The sequence below is a fragment of the Aulostomus chinensis genome, chromosome 18 (assembly GCF_037954235.1).
Source record: "Aulostomus chinensis isolate RoL2024-O1b breed Wild chromosome 18, RoL_Achi_v1.0, whole genome shotgun sequence".
Lineage (NCBI taxonomy): Eukaryota > Metazoa > Chordata > Actinopteri > Syngnathiformes > Aulostomidae > Aulostomus > Aulostomus chinensis.
Window position 1 is genome coordinate 18,447,201 of NC_141337.1, and position 23,208 is coordinate 18,470,408.

The window sequence follows — 23,208 nt, forward strand, 5'->3', positions numbered from 1 at the left end:
GGGACGTCTGTCGTGGAGAAGCAGAGACCGACAGAAAAGCGGGTCACACACACACACACACACACACACACCGTACAGGTGAGTCTCTGATTCCTTACTCGAAGTCATGACATTAAATTTGTCTTCTTTTATAGTTTAATTCATTGTGTTTGGAAGCATTAATGGAGCAGAAATCCGTTTTGGTGACTTGAAGTGTGTTTAAACATTTTATTGGCAATTTATTCTTCTTTTTTTTTTTTTTTTACTGCAATAAATTGACAGGTGGTCATGCTTCAGGGACAACATTGATGATGAATCTGTGCAGACTAAAACCAAAAGGCACCAATGGACCCAGTTAATTGCAGGGTTCAGTAAATTGTCCAACACAGTTGAGCCCTTCAATCAAACATTGAAATGCAAATGTGCTGGTGAATCACTGCCGTGGATGCTGGCCTATAAATACTGGACCCCAACCTTTATGTGCTCCTCACAGGGCCCGGCTCAGGTGATCCTGCGCGGCGGATCACAACAAATACACTACAGAAGTTACTTTCAGGGGGGCGAGCGTGCAAAACTGTGTATGATGTCCGTTGTGGGCGCCCAGCCCTTCATCAAACCAATGCAGGCAACACCTTCCGTTTCGCCCGGCATCCAGAGGAGACACACACTTCCTGCCAGCGAGGTCCGGCCGCTTAACACACAAGATGCTATAAGTGTCTTCGAAATCGAGCGAGAAGGTAAGAGACGATCTATGCAAGAGCGAAACCCATCGTAGTTTTGCTGAGGGAAAAGACGCACGGAGAGCCCTGCGTAGGACTTCAACGCCATCGACATATTATGTATTTCCTTTGAAATTCTTTACGTAAACTGAATGTAGAGATTTTAAAAATAGGTTGTTTTATCTAGATTGTACGATCGCCAATATATATTTGTTTGTATATGTCGCCATAACAGTGCGTAAAAGTAGCACCAAACAATTTAGCGCTCTCTCGCTCTTGTTTTCGCTCTTTCTCTCACTCACGCTCTCTTTCTCTCTCTCAGCATTCATCTCTGTGTCAGGTGAGTGTCCCCTCCACCTGGATGAGGTGCGTCACTTCCTCACGCTGTGTCCAGAGCTGTCCATGGGCTGGTTCGAAGAGGGACGACTGGTGGCTTTCATCATTGGATCACTTTGGGACCAGGACAGGCTAACTGCGGTGGGTCTTCCTGCTTGTTATCGTCGTTTGACTCCAAGTAAAAAGCAGAAATATAACGAGCAAACTCAATAGGGTCTTCGCCTGAAGTACCTTCTGGCTCAGGCCCTAATAATATTATATTGATGCCTCCAGGACGCCCTGACTCTCCACAAGCCCCGCGGCTCCACTGTACACATCCACGTTCTGGCCGTGCATCGTACCTTCCGCCAGCAGGGGAAGGGTCCGATCCTGATGTGGCGCTACCTGCAGTACCTGCGCTGTCTCCCCAACGTGCGCCGAGCCGTGCTGATGTGCGAAGACTTCCTCATCCCGTTCTACCGCAAGTCAGGCTTCAAGGTGCTGGGCCGCTGCGCCATCACCGTGGCTAACCTGACCTTCACTGAGATGTGGTACCCCATCAGCGGTCATGCCTACATGCGGCGCAACAGCGAGGCCATCCGTTTCCCGCAGACCCCCCTGACAGTCCCATTAACCAAGACTGATGAACATGAGGACGTTTGATATGCTCATTTTTATCGGACGAAATTGGATTTTTTTTTCCCCTGTCCGATATAAAACATACTACAAAATATGATTTTATGACTGATTGGGCAAATATTTACTACGTCGCTATTATCCGTATATAAAAACAAACTAATATGATCTCAAAATTTACTGAAAAAGAAACGTAAACATTGTGAATTTGACCAAAAAAAAAAAAAAAAAAGGCCCACACATTTACTACATCGTTTTTCATCATCTGTTGTTGAAGAATACACTTGAATAACTGGCACATGGGATGAATTCAGATTGTTTAAAAAGTGAACAGTATCTGCATGTACTCATGGCACTCAGTAGTATCATGCATACCTAATATCTTGTCTTCTCTTGAACAAAAAAACTGTGTTGTACTATTTGTAAGATTTCTTTGTTAGTTACTTTCTCCAGTTTTCTGTGGCTACTTTCTAAATGTAGTTGGGCATCATTCATGAAATGTATAGGCACACAATCATTTTAGGGTTTGTTGTTTTGTTTTGTTTTTAGCTTGTACTGGCAATCCCTTAAATGTTTCAAGTTTCTTCTTTTCTAAGAAGAAATTGAAGTCTGAAAAAGTCTTTTTGTGGCTAAGAACACATTTTTGCTGAAGAACATTTCATGAACGATGCCTTTTTCTCTAATCTTGAACTGAAACACAGCAATGTGTGTGAAATTCTTACACTGTGAGCTTGTGAAAAAAAAGAATGTACCATGTGAAGTAATAGTCAGCAGTGAGAGGAGGAGTTAGTGGTGAGTTAGATATTGTGGCTGTAAGCTGTCTCCTGCTTAGCGCCTTGATGTGCTTCGTGCAACTATAGACTGACGTCAGTGGCTAGGCTTTAGCGCTGCCAGCTCTATTAGGGGGCTTTAGCTGTTGCCAAGGATTTGAAGAGGATCCACTCATCAGTTAATGACCTAAACTAACGTGTACGGCAGGTTTGGTTTCGTATATTTTTGTTGCCTCTTGGCTCTCGTCTGTCTCAGTTTAAGTAAAATGTTTTCTATCATTTTTTTAAGTTAAGGATGCTTTCGTTTATATTGTTTGTAATCAAACGCTAATCAAGATCTGTAAACTTTTAAACTGACATTCACAGATTCCCTCGAAGATTTCAAGATTCTTTAATGAGACCGCCTCAGTTGTTCTGTATACTAATTGAAGAATATGGAGGTTGACCACTGGCGTCTCAGACCTGTCAGCTTTACACTCCTTGATGAAGCTATAATCCATGACACGGTCACAGACTTGTCAAATCAGGCCGCATGAACAGCTTCCACTACTCTGAAGGACAGATATGAGCTCAAAATTAGCATTGGCAATTAGCAATCATTGCACCACTTGAAGGGAGTGAAGGTGTGTTTCATATGTTCATTGCAAAATACACTGTTTCACTGTTACTGTTACCATTAAAGACACTTCTGACACGATACAGTGGCAATACAAGTATCAACCAAAACTCAGACTGAAGAAGGAAAACAAACTGAAAGAGGGCAGTGGCGACAGATGTGGCGATACCAGCTGACGCCATCAAGAAGGACCGTAAGAAGGTTGAGAAGTACCAGGGGTTAAAAGAACAGCTAGAACAGATGTGGAAGGTCAAGGCTGATGTGGTCCCTGTGGTAGTAGGAGCACTAAAGCGCTGACCTCCAAACTGGAACATCAGGAACATCATACCTGTTGATTTAGATCAGGGGTGTTCCAAACTTTTTTCACAAATATACAAACAGACGGGCCACACACTAGAGGTGATCGTGTATTAAAGTTAGCAAAACTCCATAGAAAACCCTTTTAACAGGGAAAAATCTGAGAAACCTCAGGGTGAGCAACAGAGGAGGGATCCCTCACCCAGGACGGACAGACGTGCAGTAGATGTTGTTACAGACAAGAAAACAGTTTACAATACAAAATGTGGGAAACATGGAAATGTTAATAACAGTTGAAGAGGGAAGCTTCTGGTAGGGGAGGCAGGGAGAGCAAGCCAGCTTGATGGGGGACTGGATGGTAGACTGGTTCATGGAAGGGGAGCGCAGGCCGGTGTAACAGTAGGGAATAAGGGGGGGGGGGGCGATGCAGGCGGCGGTTGGGGCTCTGGTGGATCTGTGGAAACACAGAGAGACTGCGAGACACCAAGGCCAAACAAGTGCAACAAGTAGTGGTAGTGACTGTTCCAAAAATGTGCAGGGAGGAGAGGAGGAGAGAGGGGGAGAGGAGAGGAGAGGAGAGGAGGAGAGAGGGGGAGAGGAGAGGAGAGGAGAGGGCTCCATGTAACCTGATGTGTCCCCCAGCAGTCTCAGCCTGTAGCAGCATAGCTATCAATGGTTCAGAGCTACCTGAACCAGTCCTAACTGTAGGCTCTGTCATAAAGGAAAGTCTTAAGCCTGGACTTAAACATAGTTAGAGTGTCTGCCTCTCTGACCCATGGAGAGAGCTGGTTCCACAGTAAAGGAGCCCGGTAACTAAAGGCTCTACCTCCCAGTCTGTTTTTATTGATACTGGGAATCACTAAAAGACCTGCATTCTGGGAGCGGAGTGCTCTGGTCGGACAGTAGGGACTAATGAGTTCTTTCAAATAGAATGGAGCTTTATCATTGAGAGCCTTATAAGTTAGCAGAAGGACTTTGAAGTCGATTCTAGATCCTACAGGAAGGAGAGAAGCTAAAGTGGGAGAGATGTGTTCTCTCTTCTTAAATCCCGTCAAAACCCTGGCTGCAGCGTTCTGGACCAGCTGGAGACTCTTTAGAGAGTATACTATTGATTGTTTGTCCATGAACACGCATCTGGAACAACTGGATCGGTCCCTCATAGCTCCAAGTCTGGGTCCACTCCTGCAAACACTGCTCCATGTCTGCAACTGTCAACTGCAGGTGTCCGAATGTCTAAAGCGGTCTGAAGTCAAGTTCCATGTGTGGGCCATATTCCATTATATTTTTAGAATATGCTGCGGGCCAATTAAAATCGGACCACGGGCCGCAGTTGGCCCGCGGGCCGTAGTTTGGACACCCCTGATTTAGATAGATATACAAGGCAATCCCCAAAAATCCTTTTTGGACATGAGACCCTGTGTATTTATTATTCTTAAATTCTGGAATACTGGCTGACATATCAGAAGAAATCTTGTGTTGAAAACAGAAGAAATGCATTTTCCAGGTCACAAGACTGACCTGCAAAGTGATGTCTTCCTTATATTCTGGCATGCAAAACATTCAGGCTAAATTTGTAAACGTATAGGTCACTAATACTGACTCATCTTAAATAGCTTCAAGGATTTTAAGGCTGAAAATACCCTTCTTTTTATAAGTAAGAGTATGCTTGTTTGCCCTCACACATGCGTGTAAATCTGTAAGTCTTTAAATTGAATTGGGGCTCACGTTGACTGAAGGGGACATTATCAAATTATTGCCATTTTATTCTTTCAGTGATTCACCACGTTTCCTTTTGCACCCTCACCTGAGATGTGGTGGCATGTCCATCCACTTCTGCGATCAAATCTCAGGATATTGATCCGTTGCTACTGATAAATTGATCAGAAGACTGCTCTGACAATTTTGGTGGTAAAGAATGTGGTTATACAATGGGGGGGGGGGGGGGGGGTTGCAAAATGAAGATGCCTGGAGCCTCAGTTGTTTAAGGCAGATGCAGCCACCAGCTGGCATTTTTCTGGCACACTGAAGTGTGAGTTTGACTTGATTAAGCTGTTGCGCTGGGTTCAGACCACCAGCAACTAAACTAAAGGAACATTTAAACAGGGAACTTTTAAATGCAGTCTTTTAAAATGCATTTCCTTCAGCACTGTCTCTTTCAGACTTGTGAGTGCAAGGGTGACGGTGGTCGGGATATTTTTACATTAGAGGGACGTAAAGGACGGCCGAGTGCTTTAAATACTAGTTTATATGTTGTGGCATGATTGCAGAGCAGGCATCCAGCACGTTTTGTAATTGTCATTGCTAGAGTTAATAAGAGACTAATGCGCAAATGCTACTCAAAGGTTAACAATCAGTGCTGCGGGCTAGTATTATGACAATAACAAACGAGCAGAAGAAGAACCTGCCAATTAACGTGTACGCCACTCAGGAAGTAAATCTGCTATTTTCATTGTATTGTGTCATATTCTGGGTGGTAAAGTGGGTCTACACTGATGAAAGCAGCCTAGATTTTCATTCATCAATTTCATGGTGATGCACCAGTCATCACTGCAGCAACATGACAGCTAACTGAGATGAAATAATCTTAAGGGAACATCCGTCACCCCATTGGGCCACCTCGGCCTCTAGACAGTCATGTGCAGTAATCCCGCGTAGTCCTTTCAGTCACTAGGTAATCTGGCAGGCAGACATCCCAGCACAGAGGTGATATTCTCCAATACCGACATTATTTACTGGCACTTTCACCCCTGGGTCAGGTGGGGTCTTTCCCACCAAAACCAAAATTAACTTTCAAACCCCAAGAGGGGAAAAAAAAATAGCTGCATTTTTACATCTGGTGACTTCAACTGATAGCTGGAAGATAATTTTTTTGGACATTTTTCACAACACTAATTAAGTCAAATAACTAATTTCCTACGTTTTGACTCTCATGTATTTTCATGTATTTTCAGAGTCTGCGTTTGCCTTTCTGAGACGTAGGTATCATCTCTGTAGACCTGTTGGTTGACCTTGTTAACCTGCTATGAGTCATATCTAATCTGTATCCTTAATCCATAATTTCCAAGCTTATGACGAACCAGTGTTTATCAGCATTGTACATAACGTACATATACTTTGCTGTGAGATGGACTTTCTGAAACGAAGTTCCATAAAAATGTGTATGAACATGATTAATAGTGCACTTGAACCAGGATTACTGACTGTTAAGTTTTCTAATAACAGTGCCTTTGAATAAATTCCATAAATATAAACAATCATAATTTCGCACACATGCATGTCAGTAAATATGCAAATATATGTACATATTTGCAGTTTTGTTGCCTTGTATACACCTGTCTTGATTTATTAATATTTTCATATTATTTCATTCTATCTAGCTATGTTTTGTTTTTTTAATTATGCTTGCTTTAATCTCTCTGTACTTTATTTTCTGTGCTAGCGCATATTACCCTATTTATTCGTTGGTGCACCACCTTAATTTTTTTTTTCTGGGGACCACTTAAAGTTGAACTTAAACCTATGACAACATCAGTAACAGCTCAAAGCCATGCTAGCAGCTCTGTGACAATACTGTTAGGCCCATCAGCACTTTTTTAATGTTAAAAGAGTACGAACATGCTGTAGTTAGCTAAAAAGACAAGATATATTTATTACCACCATACACAAAGGGGCTGATGGGAATGTTACTGGTCTTGAAAATACATTCAAGCAATATCACAAAAATATAATTTAAGCTAGCTAACAACTATTAATGTGAAAGAGGTCCATTTACCAGTGGTACTGGCTATTTCACAGGCGTTCCTCTTGCTTAATTACAACACCTCTGGAGTGTTACCTTTTGTCAGAAGTCTCAGTGCTGTTCTACTTTATATCTGTACTCATGGCATACCCCAATCGGAGGTCACTATTGCACAATATTACATTAGTTTACAAATTAGTGATGAAGATTAGCATAAAATTGTTCACAAGGCTTAACAGCGGTTCTCAGAATCAAAAGTTTAAGTATTGTAAAGGGCCCAATCCTCGTCAAATTTACATATATATATATACACACAGACACACGCACACACAAATCTCATATATATATATATATATATATATATATATATATATATATATATATATATATATATATATATATATATATATGCATCCACACACACACTACTACTTTTTTTTTTGTAGTCTAGCTGTGTAATGTACCAGAATACTTGACACCTGCATTGTGTAAGTTTCATCCTGGACTGCAGAGTTCATACTACAGTATCTGTGATGAGGGAGGTTGGCAGGCAAATTATTGAAGCAGGAGTGGTCAGCCGGATCCAGGGAAAGATGCTCCTCGTGATGAGTGGGTGTGGCTACTGGCTCAGGGTCACTCTGACGTGAGCATCAATCAGAATGAAAAGCAATGTACTGTATCAAGTTTTGTGTAAGTTGTCTACTGCTTTTCATGATTGAAAATCGCAAGTGACTAAATTTGGTCCTGAAGTATGACTGACTGCCCCTTCATAGCGGCATTTGTGCACACGTGTATAATCAGAATGTGAGCTGAGGGGTGGAGATTGATGCGTACTAGAGGCGGTTTGATAATGTCCACAACTGTGGTACCAGGAAGACAGTAGGCGATAGCGCCAGAGAGTTCATCAGACCTGATGATTGAATCACCAATTACAAGGATTTCAGGTTGCCTTTCAACAGCCACTATTGCAAACAGAGAGTTTGGATGAGAGAGAGAGTGAGCTGCCAGCCACACCAGCAGGGGCAGCGTCAGAGGCAGCAGAGTTGAATGGAGCAGTATCACCTGATGAGTTGCTGCTTGAAGTGACGTCATCATTGGCCTCCGTGGTCACCGGTGAACCCCCGAGCAATGGGGACGATGGGGAGAGGCTAGTAGAAGCACTCTCAGAGTTGGAGACAGCGAGAGGAGTGCGACCCAACGACTGCGTTTCGTTGTCAACAAATTTCACCGCTTTCTCTCATTTTGGATCCATTCGGGACAGGCTGCTCCAGAGAGGTGAAGGCACCTGTAGCCGCTAAAAGATACTCTATTTGCATTTGCTCTCAATATTTAAATGTTAATGATTTAAACAACAGGACAGGAACATGAATTCAAGGTAGGTTTAATAGGCACTTGGCATGAATTTACATGAGAATAAAAAAAAAAATTACCCTACAATTTATAGCAGACCCCAAAATCATCCTGAAAAAGAACAGATCAGCATGTACAGTGAGTCTCACCACGAAATTGGTTTGGAAAACATTGCTCAAAATTTACATATATATATATATAAGTTTTATTCAATTAGTATTACCGTACACCTTAAGCACCAGCAGCTGTGGAAAACAAGATATTTCATTGTACTGCTCATCTAGACTTTGTTGTAGCTGGAGCTGAACCGGAAGTTTGAGTATGATGGGGTACTTGCATCATCAGTTGAGGTTACAGGAAGGAGCAGGAGCCCAGTGGTGGGGTCTCGCTTACACCGATCCATTGCCTCCTTGTATGATATTTTCTCTTTCATTATGGGGTCTATCAACTCTTTAGTGAAGGAGGATTCATTTTGCAGATGGTTGGCAGTTGTGCTGTCGATCACTTTGGTGGCAAGAGCTTCTTTGACAGTGAGACGGCCAGCTTTAGAGGGATCAACCAACCCGCCAGTCAGGTACTGTGCCTCTATGTACCTCCTGGCATTTTCTTCAGGGATGTACCCTTTCTGTGCTGCCTGTCCCACTGCAAGGCGCTCTTTGGTCACAGGATCCTCAACTCCAGTAAAGGCCTTCTGGGCATTTAGGAGCTTGTACATGTGGCTATGATCAATGAGACCATTTGCAGCTGCCTTGTGGACAGAGAGTTTATCCTTTTTGGTGAGATCAACAATTCCACCTGTGGCTGCCTGGGCCTCCAGCAGCTTAAGCGCTGTATCTGCATCCAGGAGTTTGCGGGTCAGAGCACTTCGCACGGACATACGGCTCTCAGTGGTAGTGTCAAAGATACCAGAGATTGGGAAATGCTCATCCCCTGCTGGAGCACTGATACTACTCATACTGACGTTATTCTGAGTGTTTAGACTGGTGTAGGAGGACCTCAGGGAGGATGGCATGGAGTTTAGGGGAGAGCTTGGAAGGGGTTTGGTGGGTGATCTTGGGGTTGTTACTGAGGGGATGAAGGGTTTTTTAGTTTCTCCTGCAACAAGAAGTGCAAATTCAGAAATTGACATCTTCCCTTCCTTGTAACGGATGATGTCATTCTGAGTCAAGCGGCCATCCCTCAGAGCGTCGTTTACGGAGTGCTGCTTCCCACTCTTACGATCCTGCAGAATCGTTGTTGCTCCATCAGGACCAGTTGAGGTGATTTCTTCCCAATCGCACTCCAGCTCTGACAAGTGCAGGTACTGGTTGCGATCAATTAGCCCCTGCAAATAAGCATCATAGGGAGACATGTCTTTTCCAGTTTCTGGATCCAGAATGGTGATCTTTGTAGAAAGGTTGGTCTCTCTAGTGTGCGTTTCAGAGTGGTCGTCTTTCGTAATACTCTCCTGCAGTTCAATGATGAGCTTCTCCCTCTGGTTTATTTTGTCTTTTTCATTCAGGATGTCTCTCTCCAATTGTTGTATTTCAGCATTTGACTTGAGACTTCTTTGCCTTGCCAGCTGGTGTCTCTCACTGATCAGCTTGGACTGCTGCTGGAAGGTGACGTTAATGGTCTGTCTCTGAACTTCGAGCATTTTGAGCTGTTTGAGAAGATCATTCTTCTCCTTCTGCAGAACATCTCTGTTGGTAATGAGAGTATTCTCCTCCTGAGAGGACACAGACCTAGTTGTCTGTAGATGGGTAATTTTGATGGTAATGGTTTGAAGGTTAGACTCCTCCTCACGCCGGAGATTTCTCTCTTGTGTAACCAGATCTCTTAGACGTTCCCTTTCAGCCTCAACTGCTGGGTCTTTCTCAACACGAACAACCTCTCTGTAAACAACCTTCTCGACTGACTTCTCCTTTTGCAGAAGTTCTAACTTCAGCTTCAGGTTGCGAATTTCTCTCTCTAGGCGGTTGATGTTGGTGCTTTCAGTCTCCATGGTGGTACGTATGCTGTCAGTGAGTTTATCTAGCTTTGGGTCCCTCTCCACCTTCAGGACCTCCTCAATGATGATCTTCTCCTCAACAGGTGGTGGAGAGGTCTCCAGCTCAAGAATGCGAGATTTGATCTGCCTAAGCTCCGACTCAACTTGAATTTTCTTCTGGCGATCGTCCATCTGAGCCAAAGCATTTTCTTTCTCTACAATCAGGGCTCGGAGCTGTCGAACCTCTATTTCAAGCTTTCTTCGTGCTTTGACTTCATCATCCAGAGACTTGTTCAACTTCTCATGCTCCAAGATCTGTTTTGGGTCCTTCTGAAGACGTACCACTTCCTGCATTACAATCTTCTCTTCAGGCTTCTGCCGCTCAAGGGTAATGTACTGGTTCTGAAGTTCAAAGAGACATTCCTCTACACTGCGGCGTTGGTGAATCTCCTCTCGAACAGTGCGTCTAAGTCTGTCAACCTCTTTCTCGAGGAGGGGGTCATTTTCATATTTAATGACCTCTTTATTCACTAGCTTTGTCTCCACTTTGGATTTCTCAGCTTTCAGTTCATCTCTTTCCTTACGTAGGTGGGTCAGCAGCTCTATGGTAGTGTCATAGTTGACTTGCAGACGGGCCAGTTGATTGTTCAGCCTTTGTAATTCCCTGATGACCTCTGGGCTTTTCTCCTGTTTAATCACCTCCTGGGTCACCTCCTTGTACTCCACTTTGGGTTTCTGAGCACGCAAGGTAGTAAGAGAGGCCATCACTGTGGTAAGCTCTTTCTCCAGATCTGCACAGTTCCGGCTAGAATCCTGCAGCTGCTTCCTTAGGCGCACCAGCTCAAGTTCTGTCTCAGGATCAATTCTGAAAACCTCACTGATAATTTCATTCACCTCGACTTTTGGCCGCATCTTCTCCACTTCCCCATAACGTAGCTGAAGTGTGGTCAGGTCCTTCAACAAGATAACATTCTCATCCTTCTCCTCTTCCAAGGCCATACGCAGTTTGTGTGACTCTTCAAGCGTTTCTGGATCTTGCTGTACCTGCTTAACCACTTTAGTGACAATCTTAGGCTGGATGGTGGGAATGACTCTCTCTAATGTGTTTATCTGGCTCCTTGTGCTGAATATAGCTTCATTGAGGGACTGACACTTGGATTCCTCTACTGAGATATCATTCTGGAACACCAGAACAGCTTTCAGCATCTCTGGATCCTTTTCAAGCTGCACCACTTCCTTCTTAACAACCCTCTCTCTGATTTTTGGCTTCTGCTGCACCAGGACAGTGAGCTCCTTTTTCACGTAAACAGTCTCAGTGTCTCTTGTCTGGAGCTCAAGTCGTAGCCTCTTAAGCTCTTCTCTGATTTTGACTGCTTCTTTGTCAAGCTGAGGGTCTCTCTCGTATTCTGTCAGTACTTTTGTCACCAGTCGAGGTTCGACTTTGGTCAGCCGTAACTCCAGTTTGATAATCTTCTCATCGACAAATTCTATTTCTGAATGGGTTCTTGACCTCTTCGATCCCTCTTCCTGAATCCTGTTTTTCAGGGTCTGTAGTTCTGCCTCCAGTTTGGGATCACGGTAGTACTGCACCACCTCCTTCTCCTCTAACCGCTCCACTCCTCTCCTACTCTTCAGGGACATAAATCTCTTCCTATATATTTCAAGGTCATTTTCAGCATGTAAGCGTCTGGTAACCTCCTCATTCAGCTCTCTCTTCAGGCTATCATTCTCCTCTAGATCCCTCCTCTGGTTCTGGAGCTGCAGCTGCTGATGGACAACTTTCTGACTTACTTTCTCTTCATTCTGCACACAAATAAGATGAACACTTCAAATTATTTTCCACCATTGCATTTGCTGTTGCTCAAATTATTTTCTTCCCATAATATGCCCCTACCTTGGTCATGATATTCTTTGCCATTCCCAGGTGGCTGAGCAGCTGGTCATTCTCTGCAGACACCTCAGAGAAAAGGTTCAGGAGATTTTTCTCCTGTAATAGGCAACACAAGTTTAGCCAACATGAAAACAGCAATATTGTAAATTTCTTAAAGTTCGGCATACCTTTCTCTGTACAGCCTGAGCCAGAGTTGAAGTATGATGTTTCTTTAGAACCGGTTCATCGTCGTCATCATTTTCATCATCGCTGTCATCATCATCATCCTCATTCAGAGTGCCACGGTAAGACTGTGATTTGAACTCATATTCCTGAGAGGACACACAGGAAGACAAAGTACTTCAGAAGAGAATAATTCATCTGAGAATAATCATTCTCTCTGGACCTACATTTAAGATGTTCTGGAGCTCCCGGGACAGAGCCTTGACTCGGTCTAAATCATCTGACTTCTTCTTGATGTCCTCCACCACTTTCTAAATGAAGGACAAAATGAAATAACCACAAAAGTCAAAAAGACAAAGTCAGTGCTGACATGTAAAGCCGCAGGGACGATGTATTAATTTTCCATTTAATCTTTATGTGATCCGTCAGGAGCATTGACATAAAGGTCTCTTTTCTAAGAGGAGCCTGACGATAAGAAATATTCATAAAACAATTAGACAACAGTTAGCTACACCAGTAGTGACAAAACAAATACTAAGATCAAAAATGTAAGTAAAAAGTTATGAAATTCATTAAAAAATTCAGATTATCATAATAATCCAAAATCTCAAGGGGGAACACTTGACTGTAGTTTGACCAAAGATAAAATGATGAAGCCATCTTGTGTTAACCACTGATGTTATTTCAGATTTACCCGAAAACACATAAAAAAAATCCCATTCACTATGAGATGTGGGAACCAGACATTCAACAATGCTAACCCAATTGTGGGACTTAGGCATAAACATTAGATAGTATGTACTCACCCGCTGAGATTTCTGCTTGGCAGTTATCTGCGTCACATCATCAGTAGGTTTGAGTTTATTATTTGGCAAATTGATCAAAAAGAAGTCCAGTGACTGAACCGCATTTTGGAAATCTTGGTTTTTATTGGTTGCTCCCTGTGTGAGAGTTAACCTATAGCAAAATAAAGAAAAACACCACTGATAACATATTCTAATGTCACAAAAGCCACATTTCCATTTGGAATGACAATATACCATTTTTATCTAATATCATATCATATTTTTTCACCGTTGCTGCAGCTGATTGTTGACATTGGTGAAGCGGTTCTTCACGTGTTTTACTTCATTCTCCTGGCGGCGGATGTCAGGGCAGTATTCATTGAAACTCTGCTGCAAGGAGCTACAGGCTTGCTTTGTCAGGTCCAGGTCTCTGCCTAATGTATTCAACTCATTCTTTTTTGAGGCAGCATCCTTACTGATGACCTGTTTGACGGGGTAAAATGAGAGTGCTAAGTAGAAGAAGAAAAAACACACTTTGGAATATCTCATTATTTAATTTCTGATTTTGCGGCTGCATTACAAAAAACACCACCTGCAGCTGCTTGTTGAGGTTGGGGAGGGCATTCGGTGTGTCAGGAAGTGTGGGATCTCTGGCTAGCTGCTGCTCAAACCCAGAGACAAAGCCATCTACATTCTGTATCTGCCTCTCTAGGTACATGGAGGCAGTGGCCCTAGTGGAAGAAGGAGAGGAGAATGATGCAGGAGGTATACTGCTTTGATCTTTTCATTCTGGTCTTCTTACTTTTTATTATAAAGACCAAGAAGGCCATTGATGTCATCAATTTTGTTGGTGGCTGCAGTGAGTTTGAGAGGCAGGCTTGAGGCAGTGGGTCCCAGTGGTTTCTTGGCCAAAACAGACTCCATGTCTCTCTGGAATGCGGACTTCTCAGATTCCAGCTTTCGCAGTGTCAGGGCAGATTTCTGGAGAGGAAGTAATGCGGTGTTACTGATGATAACGAGTCAGCATCGACAATGTTTCGATAAAGTGAAAGTTAACGGAACTGTATGACGCCCTCCTTGATTATCTTAGGTGTTTATAGAGAAATGGAAGAGTGAGCCTGGAAATAAGGTAACACTGTTGAACATCCTGTTTCTTCAGCCTCAAGCATTTTTAATGGATTTTTGGTCTGTGGTCATGGTCACACAACTTAAGATATTTTAATGTTTTGTTTTACCACATAAAATCAAATGCAAAGTCCCATTTTGGCTTTCAGCTGAGGGAATGAGTGGTAATGCTAACTTTATCTTTACCTCGTGCTCTTGCAGCCTGTTTGCCAGGTCCTGTGTGGGGTTGTCCTTGTCTAGAGGGGTCCTCATTCGGTTCAGGATATCTGTTTTGCACTTATCCAGCGCTTTGTTGAGTTTGTCTATTTGGCTGGCCAGCTCTGCAGCTTTAGGATCTTCTGGGGTGCTTGCCACAGCAGCTGGGCACAAGCAAAGACAGAAAGGATAGAGAAACACAAACAAAATTGTATCATGATAGAAAATAAAAAGGTGCTTTGTTAAAAAAAAACAAAAAAGTTCTTCTCACCTGCTCTCTGAGGGTGAACAACTTCCACTGTAGGGTTCTTCAAGGAGGCCATTAGTGCTGATCTACGGCTCTTCAGGTCTCTCAGCTGTCTGTCCAGGCTGAACACATCACACGTTTTATGAGATGCCTCGAGGCTCGTCTCAAGAAACAATGGACGGGAAACAAACCGTAGATGGTGTTTGTCATTCTGTACCTGTTTACTTTCTCCAGGGCTTCTTGGTCAGGTGGGGGGATCATGAAACATGCCCCAGGCAGGGTTATGATCTTCCCACTGTTGTTCCGAAGCACCCAGTTTTTCTGGTTAGCGTTAGAATTCAGCGTGAGCTCTTCACCACGCCTCACTTTACTCTGAAGCAGACAGAGAAGATCATCAGGTATAAGAGTGTTGAGAATGTTCCTGGTTCTGTCATACATATAAGAGGGAAACATGACTTCTCTTACATCCTCATCTGTCCAGTCACACAGGGAAACGACAGAGGTGGGTTGGCTGGGCTGGACACGGCGTGACTTCAGAGGAACAATGCTGCTGCTGAGTTCCCTGAGGGCAGCTATGCGCTGCTCATTCCTCTTCACTGCTGGCTCATCTCCCTGAGGGCATGATTCCATTAAAAAACAAACGGTCTCAATTCCACCTGGAATCATTTATCCCTGTAGAAATGATCTTCCCATTCAAAGGACTTCAGATGCTAGAACATGGTTCTACAAAGTAGTTTACATCAACCACTTGATCACTATTGTTAGTTAATCTGGAAAGTAGACTCATGTTTGATCCAGAGACAAAAGTAAACCAGCTTCCTCAAAACTGCAAAGACTGAACGAACGCTGTGGGTCAGCCTAAGAGAAGACACGGAAGGACCGGAGTTTAGAACTGAGGGCCACCTAAGTTACGTAAAAAAAAGAGGAAAATCCTCCACATCCACTGGAAGTGGTGGTTTCAAGGGTGGTTCCAAGACAACGGCAGTCCAAAGACAGAGAGGACGTAATGAAGCTTCCTGTGCATCTTTGTGAGAACAAGCCATAGAAATGTACAATGGAACGACCTCGCGTTGCTTTTTATCTTTTTTGTTGTTGTTCCACCTTTTTTTCAGTTTCTGTTCATTTTCCCTACTTATTTCAAGGGGGTGTATTAAAGATATCACACAAATAAAGTGAACTCTTGTCAAATGAGTGGTTTGGTAGACTAGAGCTAAAAAGAGAAACAATCATATAACAAATGTGTCTTGCTGACAGAAAGCTACATCGTGACATCAGAATATACCTCCAGTGCCAGAAGGACCTCAGAGTTGCTCTTGTGGGCCAAAGACCTTGGGTCTAGAGTGTGATTGAGTCTCTCCAGGGACTCAGACAGTGTCTCGGCATCCAGCTGGAACTGAAGTGAACACACTTCTTAATAATGAGCTCGAACGAACTCAAAGGAGAAATGTTCCCACAGTGGTGCACTCAGAGATGTTCTACCTTTTTGTACTCTTCAACATTGTCAAGGTGTGTTTCCTGAGCAAGACACAAGTTGAGGAAGTCTTTCCACTCGTTCTCCAAGGCGTCTCTGTGAGCCTGACAAAGACAAAGGTTTGATTCAATCCAGTGTCATTTGATTCAAAGTCCACTTTGACTTTAAGTGACATAGTCATTGAACTGGATATACACACTCAAAATAGAAGGACCAGTGTGCATGTAAGCAAATGCTTTTTGCCAGGGGAAAGGCTTTGTAGGACAGTTTCGTAACATTTAATGTCTTTGAAATGATTTTATTCCCTCTCTGTTAATTGAACAGTGCACTTCTGCCCTCTTACAGACATACAAAAATATTCTAAAAATAGCATTGCATCTTTCAGGGAACTTTTTCATAAGTAAGTACAGAGCTCTTCTTGTCTGGTACTTCCATTTTTTAATGTGAAATGTGACAGCACTATATAGAGGACAAATGTACCTTTATTGTAGCGCTGGCAGGGTGTTTCTGCTCGACCAGATGGTCTCCTTCATCCTGCAACTTGCTTATTTCACTCTCATGTGCCAGCAGTCCACTATTCTTGAACTTCTGCACATCAACAAAAATGACAACACGACATAGTGTTTCACATCCAGTCCTCCCAGCAGCTAAGTAGTTCCTATGTAACATACTGGTTACACCTGTTGAGTCTCAAGCAGGTGCGACCGGCTCCATTAGGATTATAGTGACAGATGATGGCCCCTCCTTCTCATCACAAGTCAGTCAATAAACATCATCATCAGGACACTCCAACAAGTCGAACTCACCTCATACTCCATGCGGACACCTGGGGGGTCAATCATGCGATCACTCCAGTCCCTCTGGAGGATCCTCTCCTGCTGGCCTGACAGGTAGACCAGCTCCTTACTGCAGCTCTGCATGTACTCATAAAGAGAGGCCAGGTGGCTGCGCCGTCGCTGCGAGCTCTCCTGCATGCACCAAATACCATACACACCACTTTATATACACGTGGTAAACACTATCCTCTGACCCAGTGATGTAGTGGAAAACAACAACTTACAAACAGCTGCGCGTATTTCTCTTTGAGGGCGGCGTATTGCTCCTGTGCAGTCGGAACAAGATAAAAAATCATTACTGCACTGTGACCAGAGGGTTAATGCAGGTGTCACCACGTGCTGTTACCGGTGAGGTGGTGGTGCTGGGCTGCAGCTGGGTGCTATAGGCCTCGATCTCCTGATGCAGAATGTTGTGCGCTGCGATCTGCTTCTCCACATCAGAAAGGTTGGGACCAAACGCCTCCACCTTTAACTGTTTCTGTAAAACACGGTGTCACACAGTATTAAAAAAAAACAGCCATGAAGTAACGACCATTTCTTTGCTTGATGTTGCCTCAACCCACCAGTTTATCATCCAATGCTGAACCCCAGTCAATCTTCTGTGTGGGCTCCAAGTCTCGCACCTGATCGTATAGCTCCCTGAAGGTAGCACAGTCTTTTGCCCAGCGATCGTGCAGGTTTCTCACACTGAGCATGACAAGAATGAGTCCGTCACCAGGAGGAGGACAGGTGAAGAGCAGCGCGGGAATGTGGAAGTCACATTTTGCGTGGAGCATCTTTTCATGGTATGTGATGAGTTTGAGGTGTGTCTGTTGACATGCCATCACATGTGTTTGTGACATAGCCATCACTGGATAAACTTACTCTCTCTCAATCTCAGTGGCCTGTGGGTGCTTCAGCTTCTTGGACTTGTCCACGTCCATGAAGAGGTCCTTCAGCAGACCCTCTGCTTGTGCCAGATTGTCTGCATTCTGCTTCTGGTGGATCAGGGGTAGACTCTTGCCATCACGTTCAGTATCCTACACCGGAGAAAGAGAAGCTTTTATTTGCCAGAGTTGACTTGCTTTATCTCAACACTTCTGCTTCTAAGCACAGTTCAGCCCTGTTTTGCATTTTACAACTGATTGACTGCATCTTCCTTTGAACATTATGCAAGTGTACATTTCGACATCAGAAAATGTGTCTTCAGCTGTTTTCTCAAATCTTCATTAAACCAATTGAAGAAAATGGAGTTTTTTGAAAATCCCAGGCTCTAAAACTCGAGAACAGATTTTGCAGACTTGCAATACTAAAGTCATATCCATATCCTTCTTACCTCACTTAGCAGTTCCTCAGCTCTTAGGATATTCTTCTCCACTTGGTCAGCACTCTTCTGCATGCGAGAGATCAGCACAGCCAGGTCGCTAGCCTGGCTCCTGGTGAAATTATCAAAAAGAGAAGGAGGGAGATGCTGATCCTTATAACCATTGGCACACCTGCAGAAAAGTAAGTCTTGTGATATATTTTTGTGTAATGCAAGAAAGAAACCATGGGATATTAGAAAAAGCAGAAAAGTAAGCAAGTACTCTTACAGAAAAAGGAGGTAGTCTTCCATTCAGGAGAAAGTAAGTAGTCTTACATACAGGAAAAGTACATCAGTAGTCTTCTTGGACAAGTAAGTCGGTACCCTTACATAAAGTAAAAGTAAGTAAGTAGTCTAACTTACTTTATGTAAAGGTAAGTAAGAAAGACTACTCACCTAATTTTACTTTATGTAAGTAAGTAAGTAAGTAAGTAAGTAAGTAAGTAAGTAATTAAGTAAGTAAGTAAGTAAGTAAGTAGTCCTACTGGAAAATAAGTAGCAAGTCTTACAGAAAAAGCAAGTATTCTTACTTAAAGAGAAGTTAAGAAAGGAGTCTTATAGAAAAGACGTTAGTCTTTACAAGACTAACGTCTTTTTGCAGAAAAAATTTACAGCGTGGCCTTGAGTCTTACGTCAACAAATAGAAGGCAGTACTCCATTTATACTCCTACTTTGAGAAGTATCAGTGAAGCTGGTGGAAGCACCTTCACCTGCTCCACACAAGTCATTACCAGCATGTCATTCCCCAGTGCTCTCTGCAGATCTTGTTTCTGCTGTCTGGATGTTTTCTCCCTCATTGTCATAGGAACGACAGCTATTTATCATCATCCTTTCTTAATAACAGTCAGGAATGTCACCTATGTCTCACACAAAACATTCCTTCAGAGACAAACACATCTTATCAAATGAACTATGTCATTCATTTTGAGTGTGGCAGTTGTAATCAGACATTATGGTCTGAAGTGGGTGGGGCTTTCGAGGAGGGTTTCTTCCAGCAGCTTTTATTGTTTCTTAATCACACAGGCTCTTATCAGAGCAGCAGAAGTCCAGCATGTGAACGACTTCATTCATTGCATTGCCGAAGCCTCACAGCTGAAGCATCTAGCTACCGATGTTGCGCACAAAAGGTGTATTTTCAAGTACCGGTACTCACAAGTAGCCGTCTTTAGATCACGAGTACGGTTTTGTCATGGCTGCATAACTTCTTTGCGTTTCCACAATGTAGAAAGAGCCAGCCCAGTGTATTTAGATGAAGCTAATGGTGCCCACTAAGACCGGTCTGCATCAGAATGGTGCTTGTGGAGTGCACAGTACAGGGCCGGTTAAAGAAGAGGTGGATTATACTGCGTGGCGATATGAGACGTGGAAATGGACATTTTTGGACAGTGTTGCTGTTGTTTGTAGTAGTTGGTTATTATGGGACACCAGAACCTTGAAGTTAACATACAGTACATGGCCGGCTCTTTCTGCATCTGGAATAACAGAGAAGCAATACAGAAGTTGAATAAATAAATAATAATAATAATAATAATAATATGAAGGCATCTTCATGGGCTCAAGGCACCTATTTGTGAGTACCTGGAAGACAACATTCACATTTTTGGGGAAGTATCACCTCAACACCTTGTTATAAAGGTGTCATAAATAAGAATGAGTTCAGCATGGAGACCCTAAACCTGCCACTCCCTCAACCCTTCTGTTCCTGTCTCACTCACAATCTTCAGCCTTTGGCACACCCCGCTATGAAGGAGTGCTAATGTTCAACAGTACGCCCCCCCCCCCCCCCCCCCCACACACACACACACACACACATACATACATCTCTTGATAAACACCTGCTTAGTCACAGTAGAGAGGAGTGGGGCTGAAGTTGCTCAATATGAATCCTCTTGATGGTTATCATTCTGAGTGTGATGGATAGTAGGAGGGACTCCCTTCTACTAGCAGTGACAACGAGGTCCACACTCTGCTCTACATTTTAAACACACATTGTGACACTGTTAACCGATCATCCATGAGTCAGACATGGACTGGCATAACAACTGGATTAAGAGAGTCAGCAAACTGTGATAAACACCCCTTGGGCAAAGATCCTAATAAAAGAGGGGTGGATCAATCAAGGAGTCAGGTGAGATCACAAGAATCAATTCAATGAATTGACAATCGAAACGTTCGTATGATTCATTGTTTTATAATGGGAAAATAAAATGACCCATGCAAATATTACGACCAAAAATCACAGCATGGAAACACATTTCAGCTCTTCAGGGAAATACGGAGCAAAAAAGAGCAGAAAAGAAATGGGACAGTGACATTAGACTGGGAAACCTGACACGCACACACACACACACACACACACACACACACACACACACACACACACACACACACACACACACACAAACTTACACAGAGTATCCACACTTACTTGCTGATCTTGACAGGACTGTATTCTGTTGTCTTCAACATTTTGGGACGCTGTTCAGGCCTGTGACGGGATCCACCATGCGAGTCTCTTTCAGCTCCTCACTCTCCTTCTTTCCTCTCACTCCTGGTCTCTCCTGGCGTCTACTCTCAGTTAAGGAGAGTCATCCACCTGTCTCAGCTCCTCCCAACTCCAGCAGGTGTGTCGCCGTAAAAGCAAACCGGGTAGACCTGTTCCACACTCCCCGCAGTCCTGGCTGTGACCCTGTATTCTTAAAAAGTTTTTCCTTCATGTAATAATTATTGTTGTTTTTTTTTTCCTCAGTCTGCTTGCTCATAAACACATTGGTGCTTTTTTTAAACGCAGCAAACAGATTGTGAACCCTGTAGGAGCCTCTTGTTGTGTCCTAATATTACATCGCCAAGAGATAAAGGTTTCATAGCGCGTGTGTTTCTGTCCAACTCTAGACATGTATGGCTGTGGTCTCTGGACCCTTATGCAACTGCTGGTCTCTTATCAACACGTAATGCTTCATTATGGAGTGTTCACTGTTTCTGCCACATGCACAAATGTGATGGAATGTAGAAGAACTAGAACCGGATGGCTTGATCAAGAGTATGGTTTTACTTGTTGACATAAGCTTCACGCACAGCAATAAAGGAAACATTGATCAGAGGAGTCAATTACAGCCCCCCCCCCCGCCCGCCGCCCGCCGCCAACCTTTGACAAGATAAGCGATAGAAAAAGGATGGATGGATGGTTTGTTCACTGACACCCTTCTTATTTGCCAAGTAACTGAAGCTAGACAGAGGACAAAAACATCCAAGGTAATGAGATATAATGACAACTTTTTCTAAAACAGCAAGATATACTGTCATGTTAAAAAAAAATTCCTTTATTTTTGAACAAGATGTTTAACGAGAAAGGAATGTGCCTCGTTTTCTGAATTTGCAAGTTTTGTGGAAAAAAAAAAAAAATCCCGCCCATTTTTTTCTGAACTAACGAGATAGTCCTTCACATTCGCTCGATTTACATTCTTAAGGAAAAAAATGCTGTGTTCTGAAACCGACATCATGATGTGTCATGAGAAAAACAAAAATTCTCGTGAAAATTTTTCCAATTACATTTTCCTTTTCTTGGTAAACAAGAGAAGAAAAAGCAGAAAACAGGCATGATTTATTCTAATCATGAAAACATTACTTATTTCATAAAATAGCACAGAAATGTGTTTTTTTTTTTTTCCAGAAATGTATTGTCATTTTAGAAAACCAGGGTGTTTTTTTTTTCTCAGGTAAATGCAAAATACTTCCATTGGGGACCAACCAAGCAGCTGAGTTTTTAAAGTGTCTTTAATCCAGAAAAGTAGGGCCTTTTGTTCCTCTTGAAAACGTATCTCGTTAATTCAGAAATTAGGGGATGCTTTGCTTTGCTGAATGCAGTAAGCCTCTATGGTTACCTGACACAAATGCAGTAAAATCACCTTTATGGAAGACAAGGAGTCAACAATGTCCTCTTTGAATCCTCCAAGTAAAAACAATCATGGAAGTCTGGAAAGTGCGCATATGCACGGTGCATGGGTTCTCACTGTGCACGGTGAAGAGGGAGGTGGGAGTCCAGCAGTGTGACTTTATGCCTCAGTGAGAAGAACATAGTTCAGCATGCTGTTCATGCTTGCGGTAGGTGTGTCTGATGCACACCCACAGAGAGCAGTTACTATGAAAACCAACACCCTCATACCTGCAGAGAGGGGGAGGGATTAAAGAGAAGGAACAAAAAAAGGGAAATCAAACAGAGGAATGAGTGACAGGACCAGATAGAGGTGATGATTAACGAGCCAAGACGCTATCTTACTTCACCTCCCATTTCCTACCCTGCTGAACTTCAGGAAATGATTATTAAAAATCCTACTTTCTATAATTTCTTCAGAAACTGCGCACTTAAGTGATATTGTGCCATTAGGGCGCTTCATCAGGCTTGAATTTGGCTGCTGTTAGGTTTTTGTTTTTAGACGATATAGGTGTAAACGTCTCACCTCCATTTAAGCAAGAGCAGCATATATTTTCATTGTCTCCCTTTATTCCCTCTCGGTTGATCAAATGTATGTGAACTGCTTCACTGCAGATGCTTTGGGTTAAAGGTTTGCTCCCAGCAAACTAATTCTTTTATGTAAAATGGTGCCATCAACCACAAGGTGCAGCTGTAGTGTATGAGGGAGGGGGGGGGAACCATATAGTACTTTTAACAGTATTTACCCAGCCAACATTCTTCAGATACTTCCAGGTCATATTTCTGTAAATATGCTGAAGGAAGTTCCAATCAGCCACACCCTCACAGACTGT

The 23,208-nt window shown here is 43.1% G+C and overlaps 2 protein-coding genes across 2 annotated transcripts; one reads left to right on the forward strand and one right to left on the reverse strand.

Annotated features, from left to right (window-relative positions):
* LOC147245543 (serotonin N-acetyltransferase-like) lies at positions 1 to 1,889 on the forward strand. Its single transcript, XM_086184849.1, has 4 exons — positions 1 to 78; positions 473 to 716; positions 1,021 to 1,175; positions 1,308 to 1,889. The coding sequence occupies exons 2-4, from the start codon at positions 560 to 562 to the stop codon at positions 1,674 to 1,676; spliced, it is 681 nt and encodes a 226-aa protein (XP_086040975.1). The 5' UTR covers positions 1 to 78; positions 473 to 559; the 3' UTR covers positions 1,677 to 1,889.
* Positions 1,890 to 8,436: 6,547 nt separating this feature from the next.
* evplb (envoplakin b) lies at positions 8,437 to 21,030 on the reverse strand. The gene is made up of 22 exons (XM_086185091.1): positions 20,873 to 21,030; positions 18,418 to 18,517; positions 17,967 to 18,121; positions 17,666 to 17,789; positions 17,449 to 17,580; positions 17,327 to 17,368; positions 17,073 to 17,234; positions 16,747 to 16,854; positions 16,275 to 16,370; positions 16,078 to 16,188; positions 15,261 to 15,407; positions 15,013 to 15,167; positions 14,820 to 14,917; positions 14,540 to 14,712; positions 14,031 to 14,209; positions 13,821 to 13,959; positions 13,518 to 13,711; positions 13,250 to 13,400; positions 12,671 to 12,754; positions 12,449 to 12,592; positions 12,285 to 12,377; positions 8,437 to 12,193 (listed from the first exon to the last, which is right to left on the reverse strand). The coding sequence occupies exons 1-22, from the start codon at positions 20,911 to 20,913 to the stop codon at positions 8,702 to 8,704; spliced, it is 6,120 nt and encodes a 2,039-aa protein (XP_086041217.1). The 5' UTR covers positions 20,914 to 21,030; the 3' UTR covers positions 8,437 to 8,701.
* Between the last annotated feature and the right edge of the window lie 2,178 nt (positions 21,031 to 23,208).

What these genes read in the sequence shown, in the direction of transcription:
- evplb (XM_086185091.1), bottom strand. Translation starts at nt 20,913, where the DNA reads ATGTTGAAGACAACAGAATACAGTCCTGTCAAGATCAGCAA. An exon ending in GCCACTGAGATTGAGAGAGA is followed by an intron (nt 17,790 to 17,966) that starts GTAAGTTTATCC and finishes TGTCATGCTCAG; the next exon opens with TGTGAGAAACCTGCACGATC. An exon ending in AGGTCCTTCTGGCACTGGAG is followed by an intron (nt 15,408 to 16,077) that starts GTATATTCTGAT and finishes TCATGCCCTCAG; the next exon opens with GGAGATGAGCCAGCAGTGAA.
- LOC147245543 (XM_086184849.1), top strand. Translation starts at nt 560, where the DNA reads ATGATGTCCGTTGTGGGCGCCCAGCCCTTCATCAAACCAATGCAGGCA. An exon ending in CTTCGAAATCGAGCGAGAAG is followed by an intron (nt 717 to 1,020) that starts GTAAGAGACGAT and finishes TCTCTCTCTCAG; the next exon opens with CATTCATCTCTGTGTCAGGT. An exon ending in ACCAGGACAGGCTAACTGCG is followed by an intron (nt 1,176 to 1,307) that starts GTGGGTCTTCCT and finishes TGATGCCTCCAG; the next exon opens with GACGCCCTGACTCTCCACAA.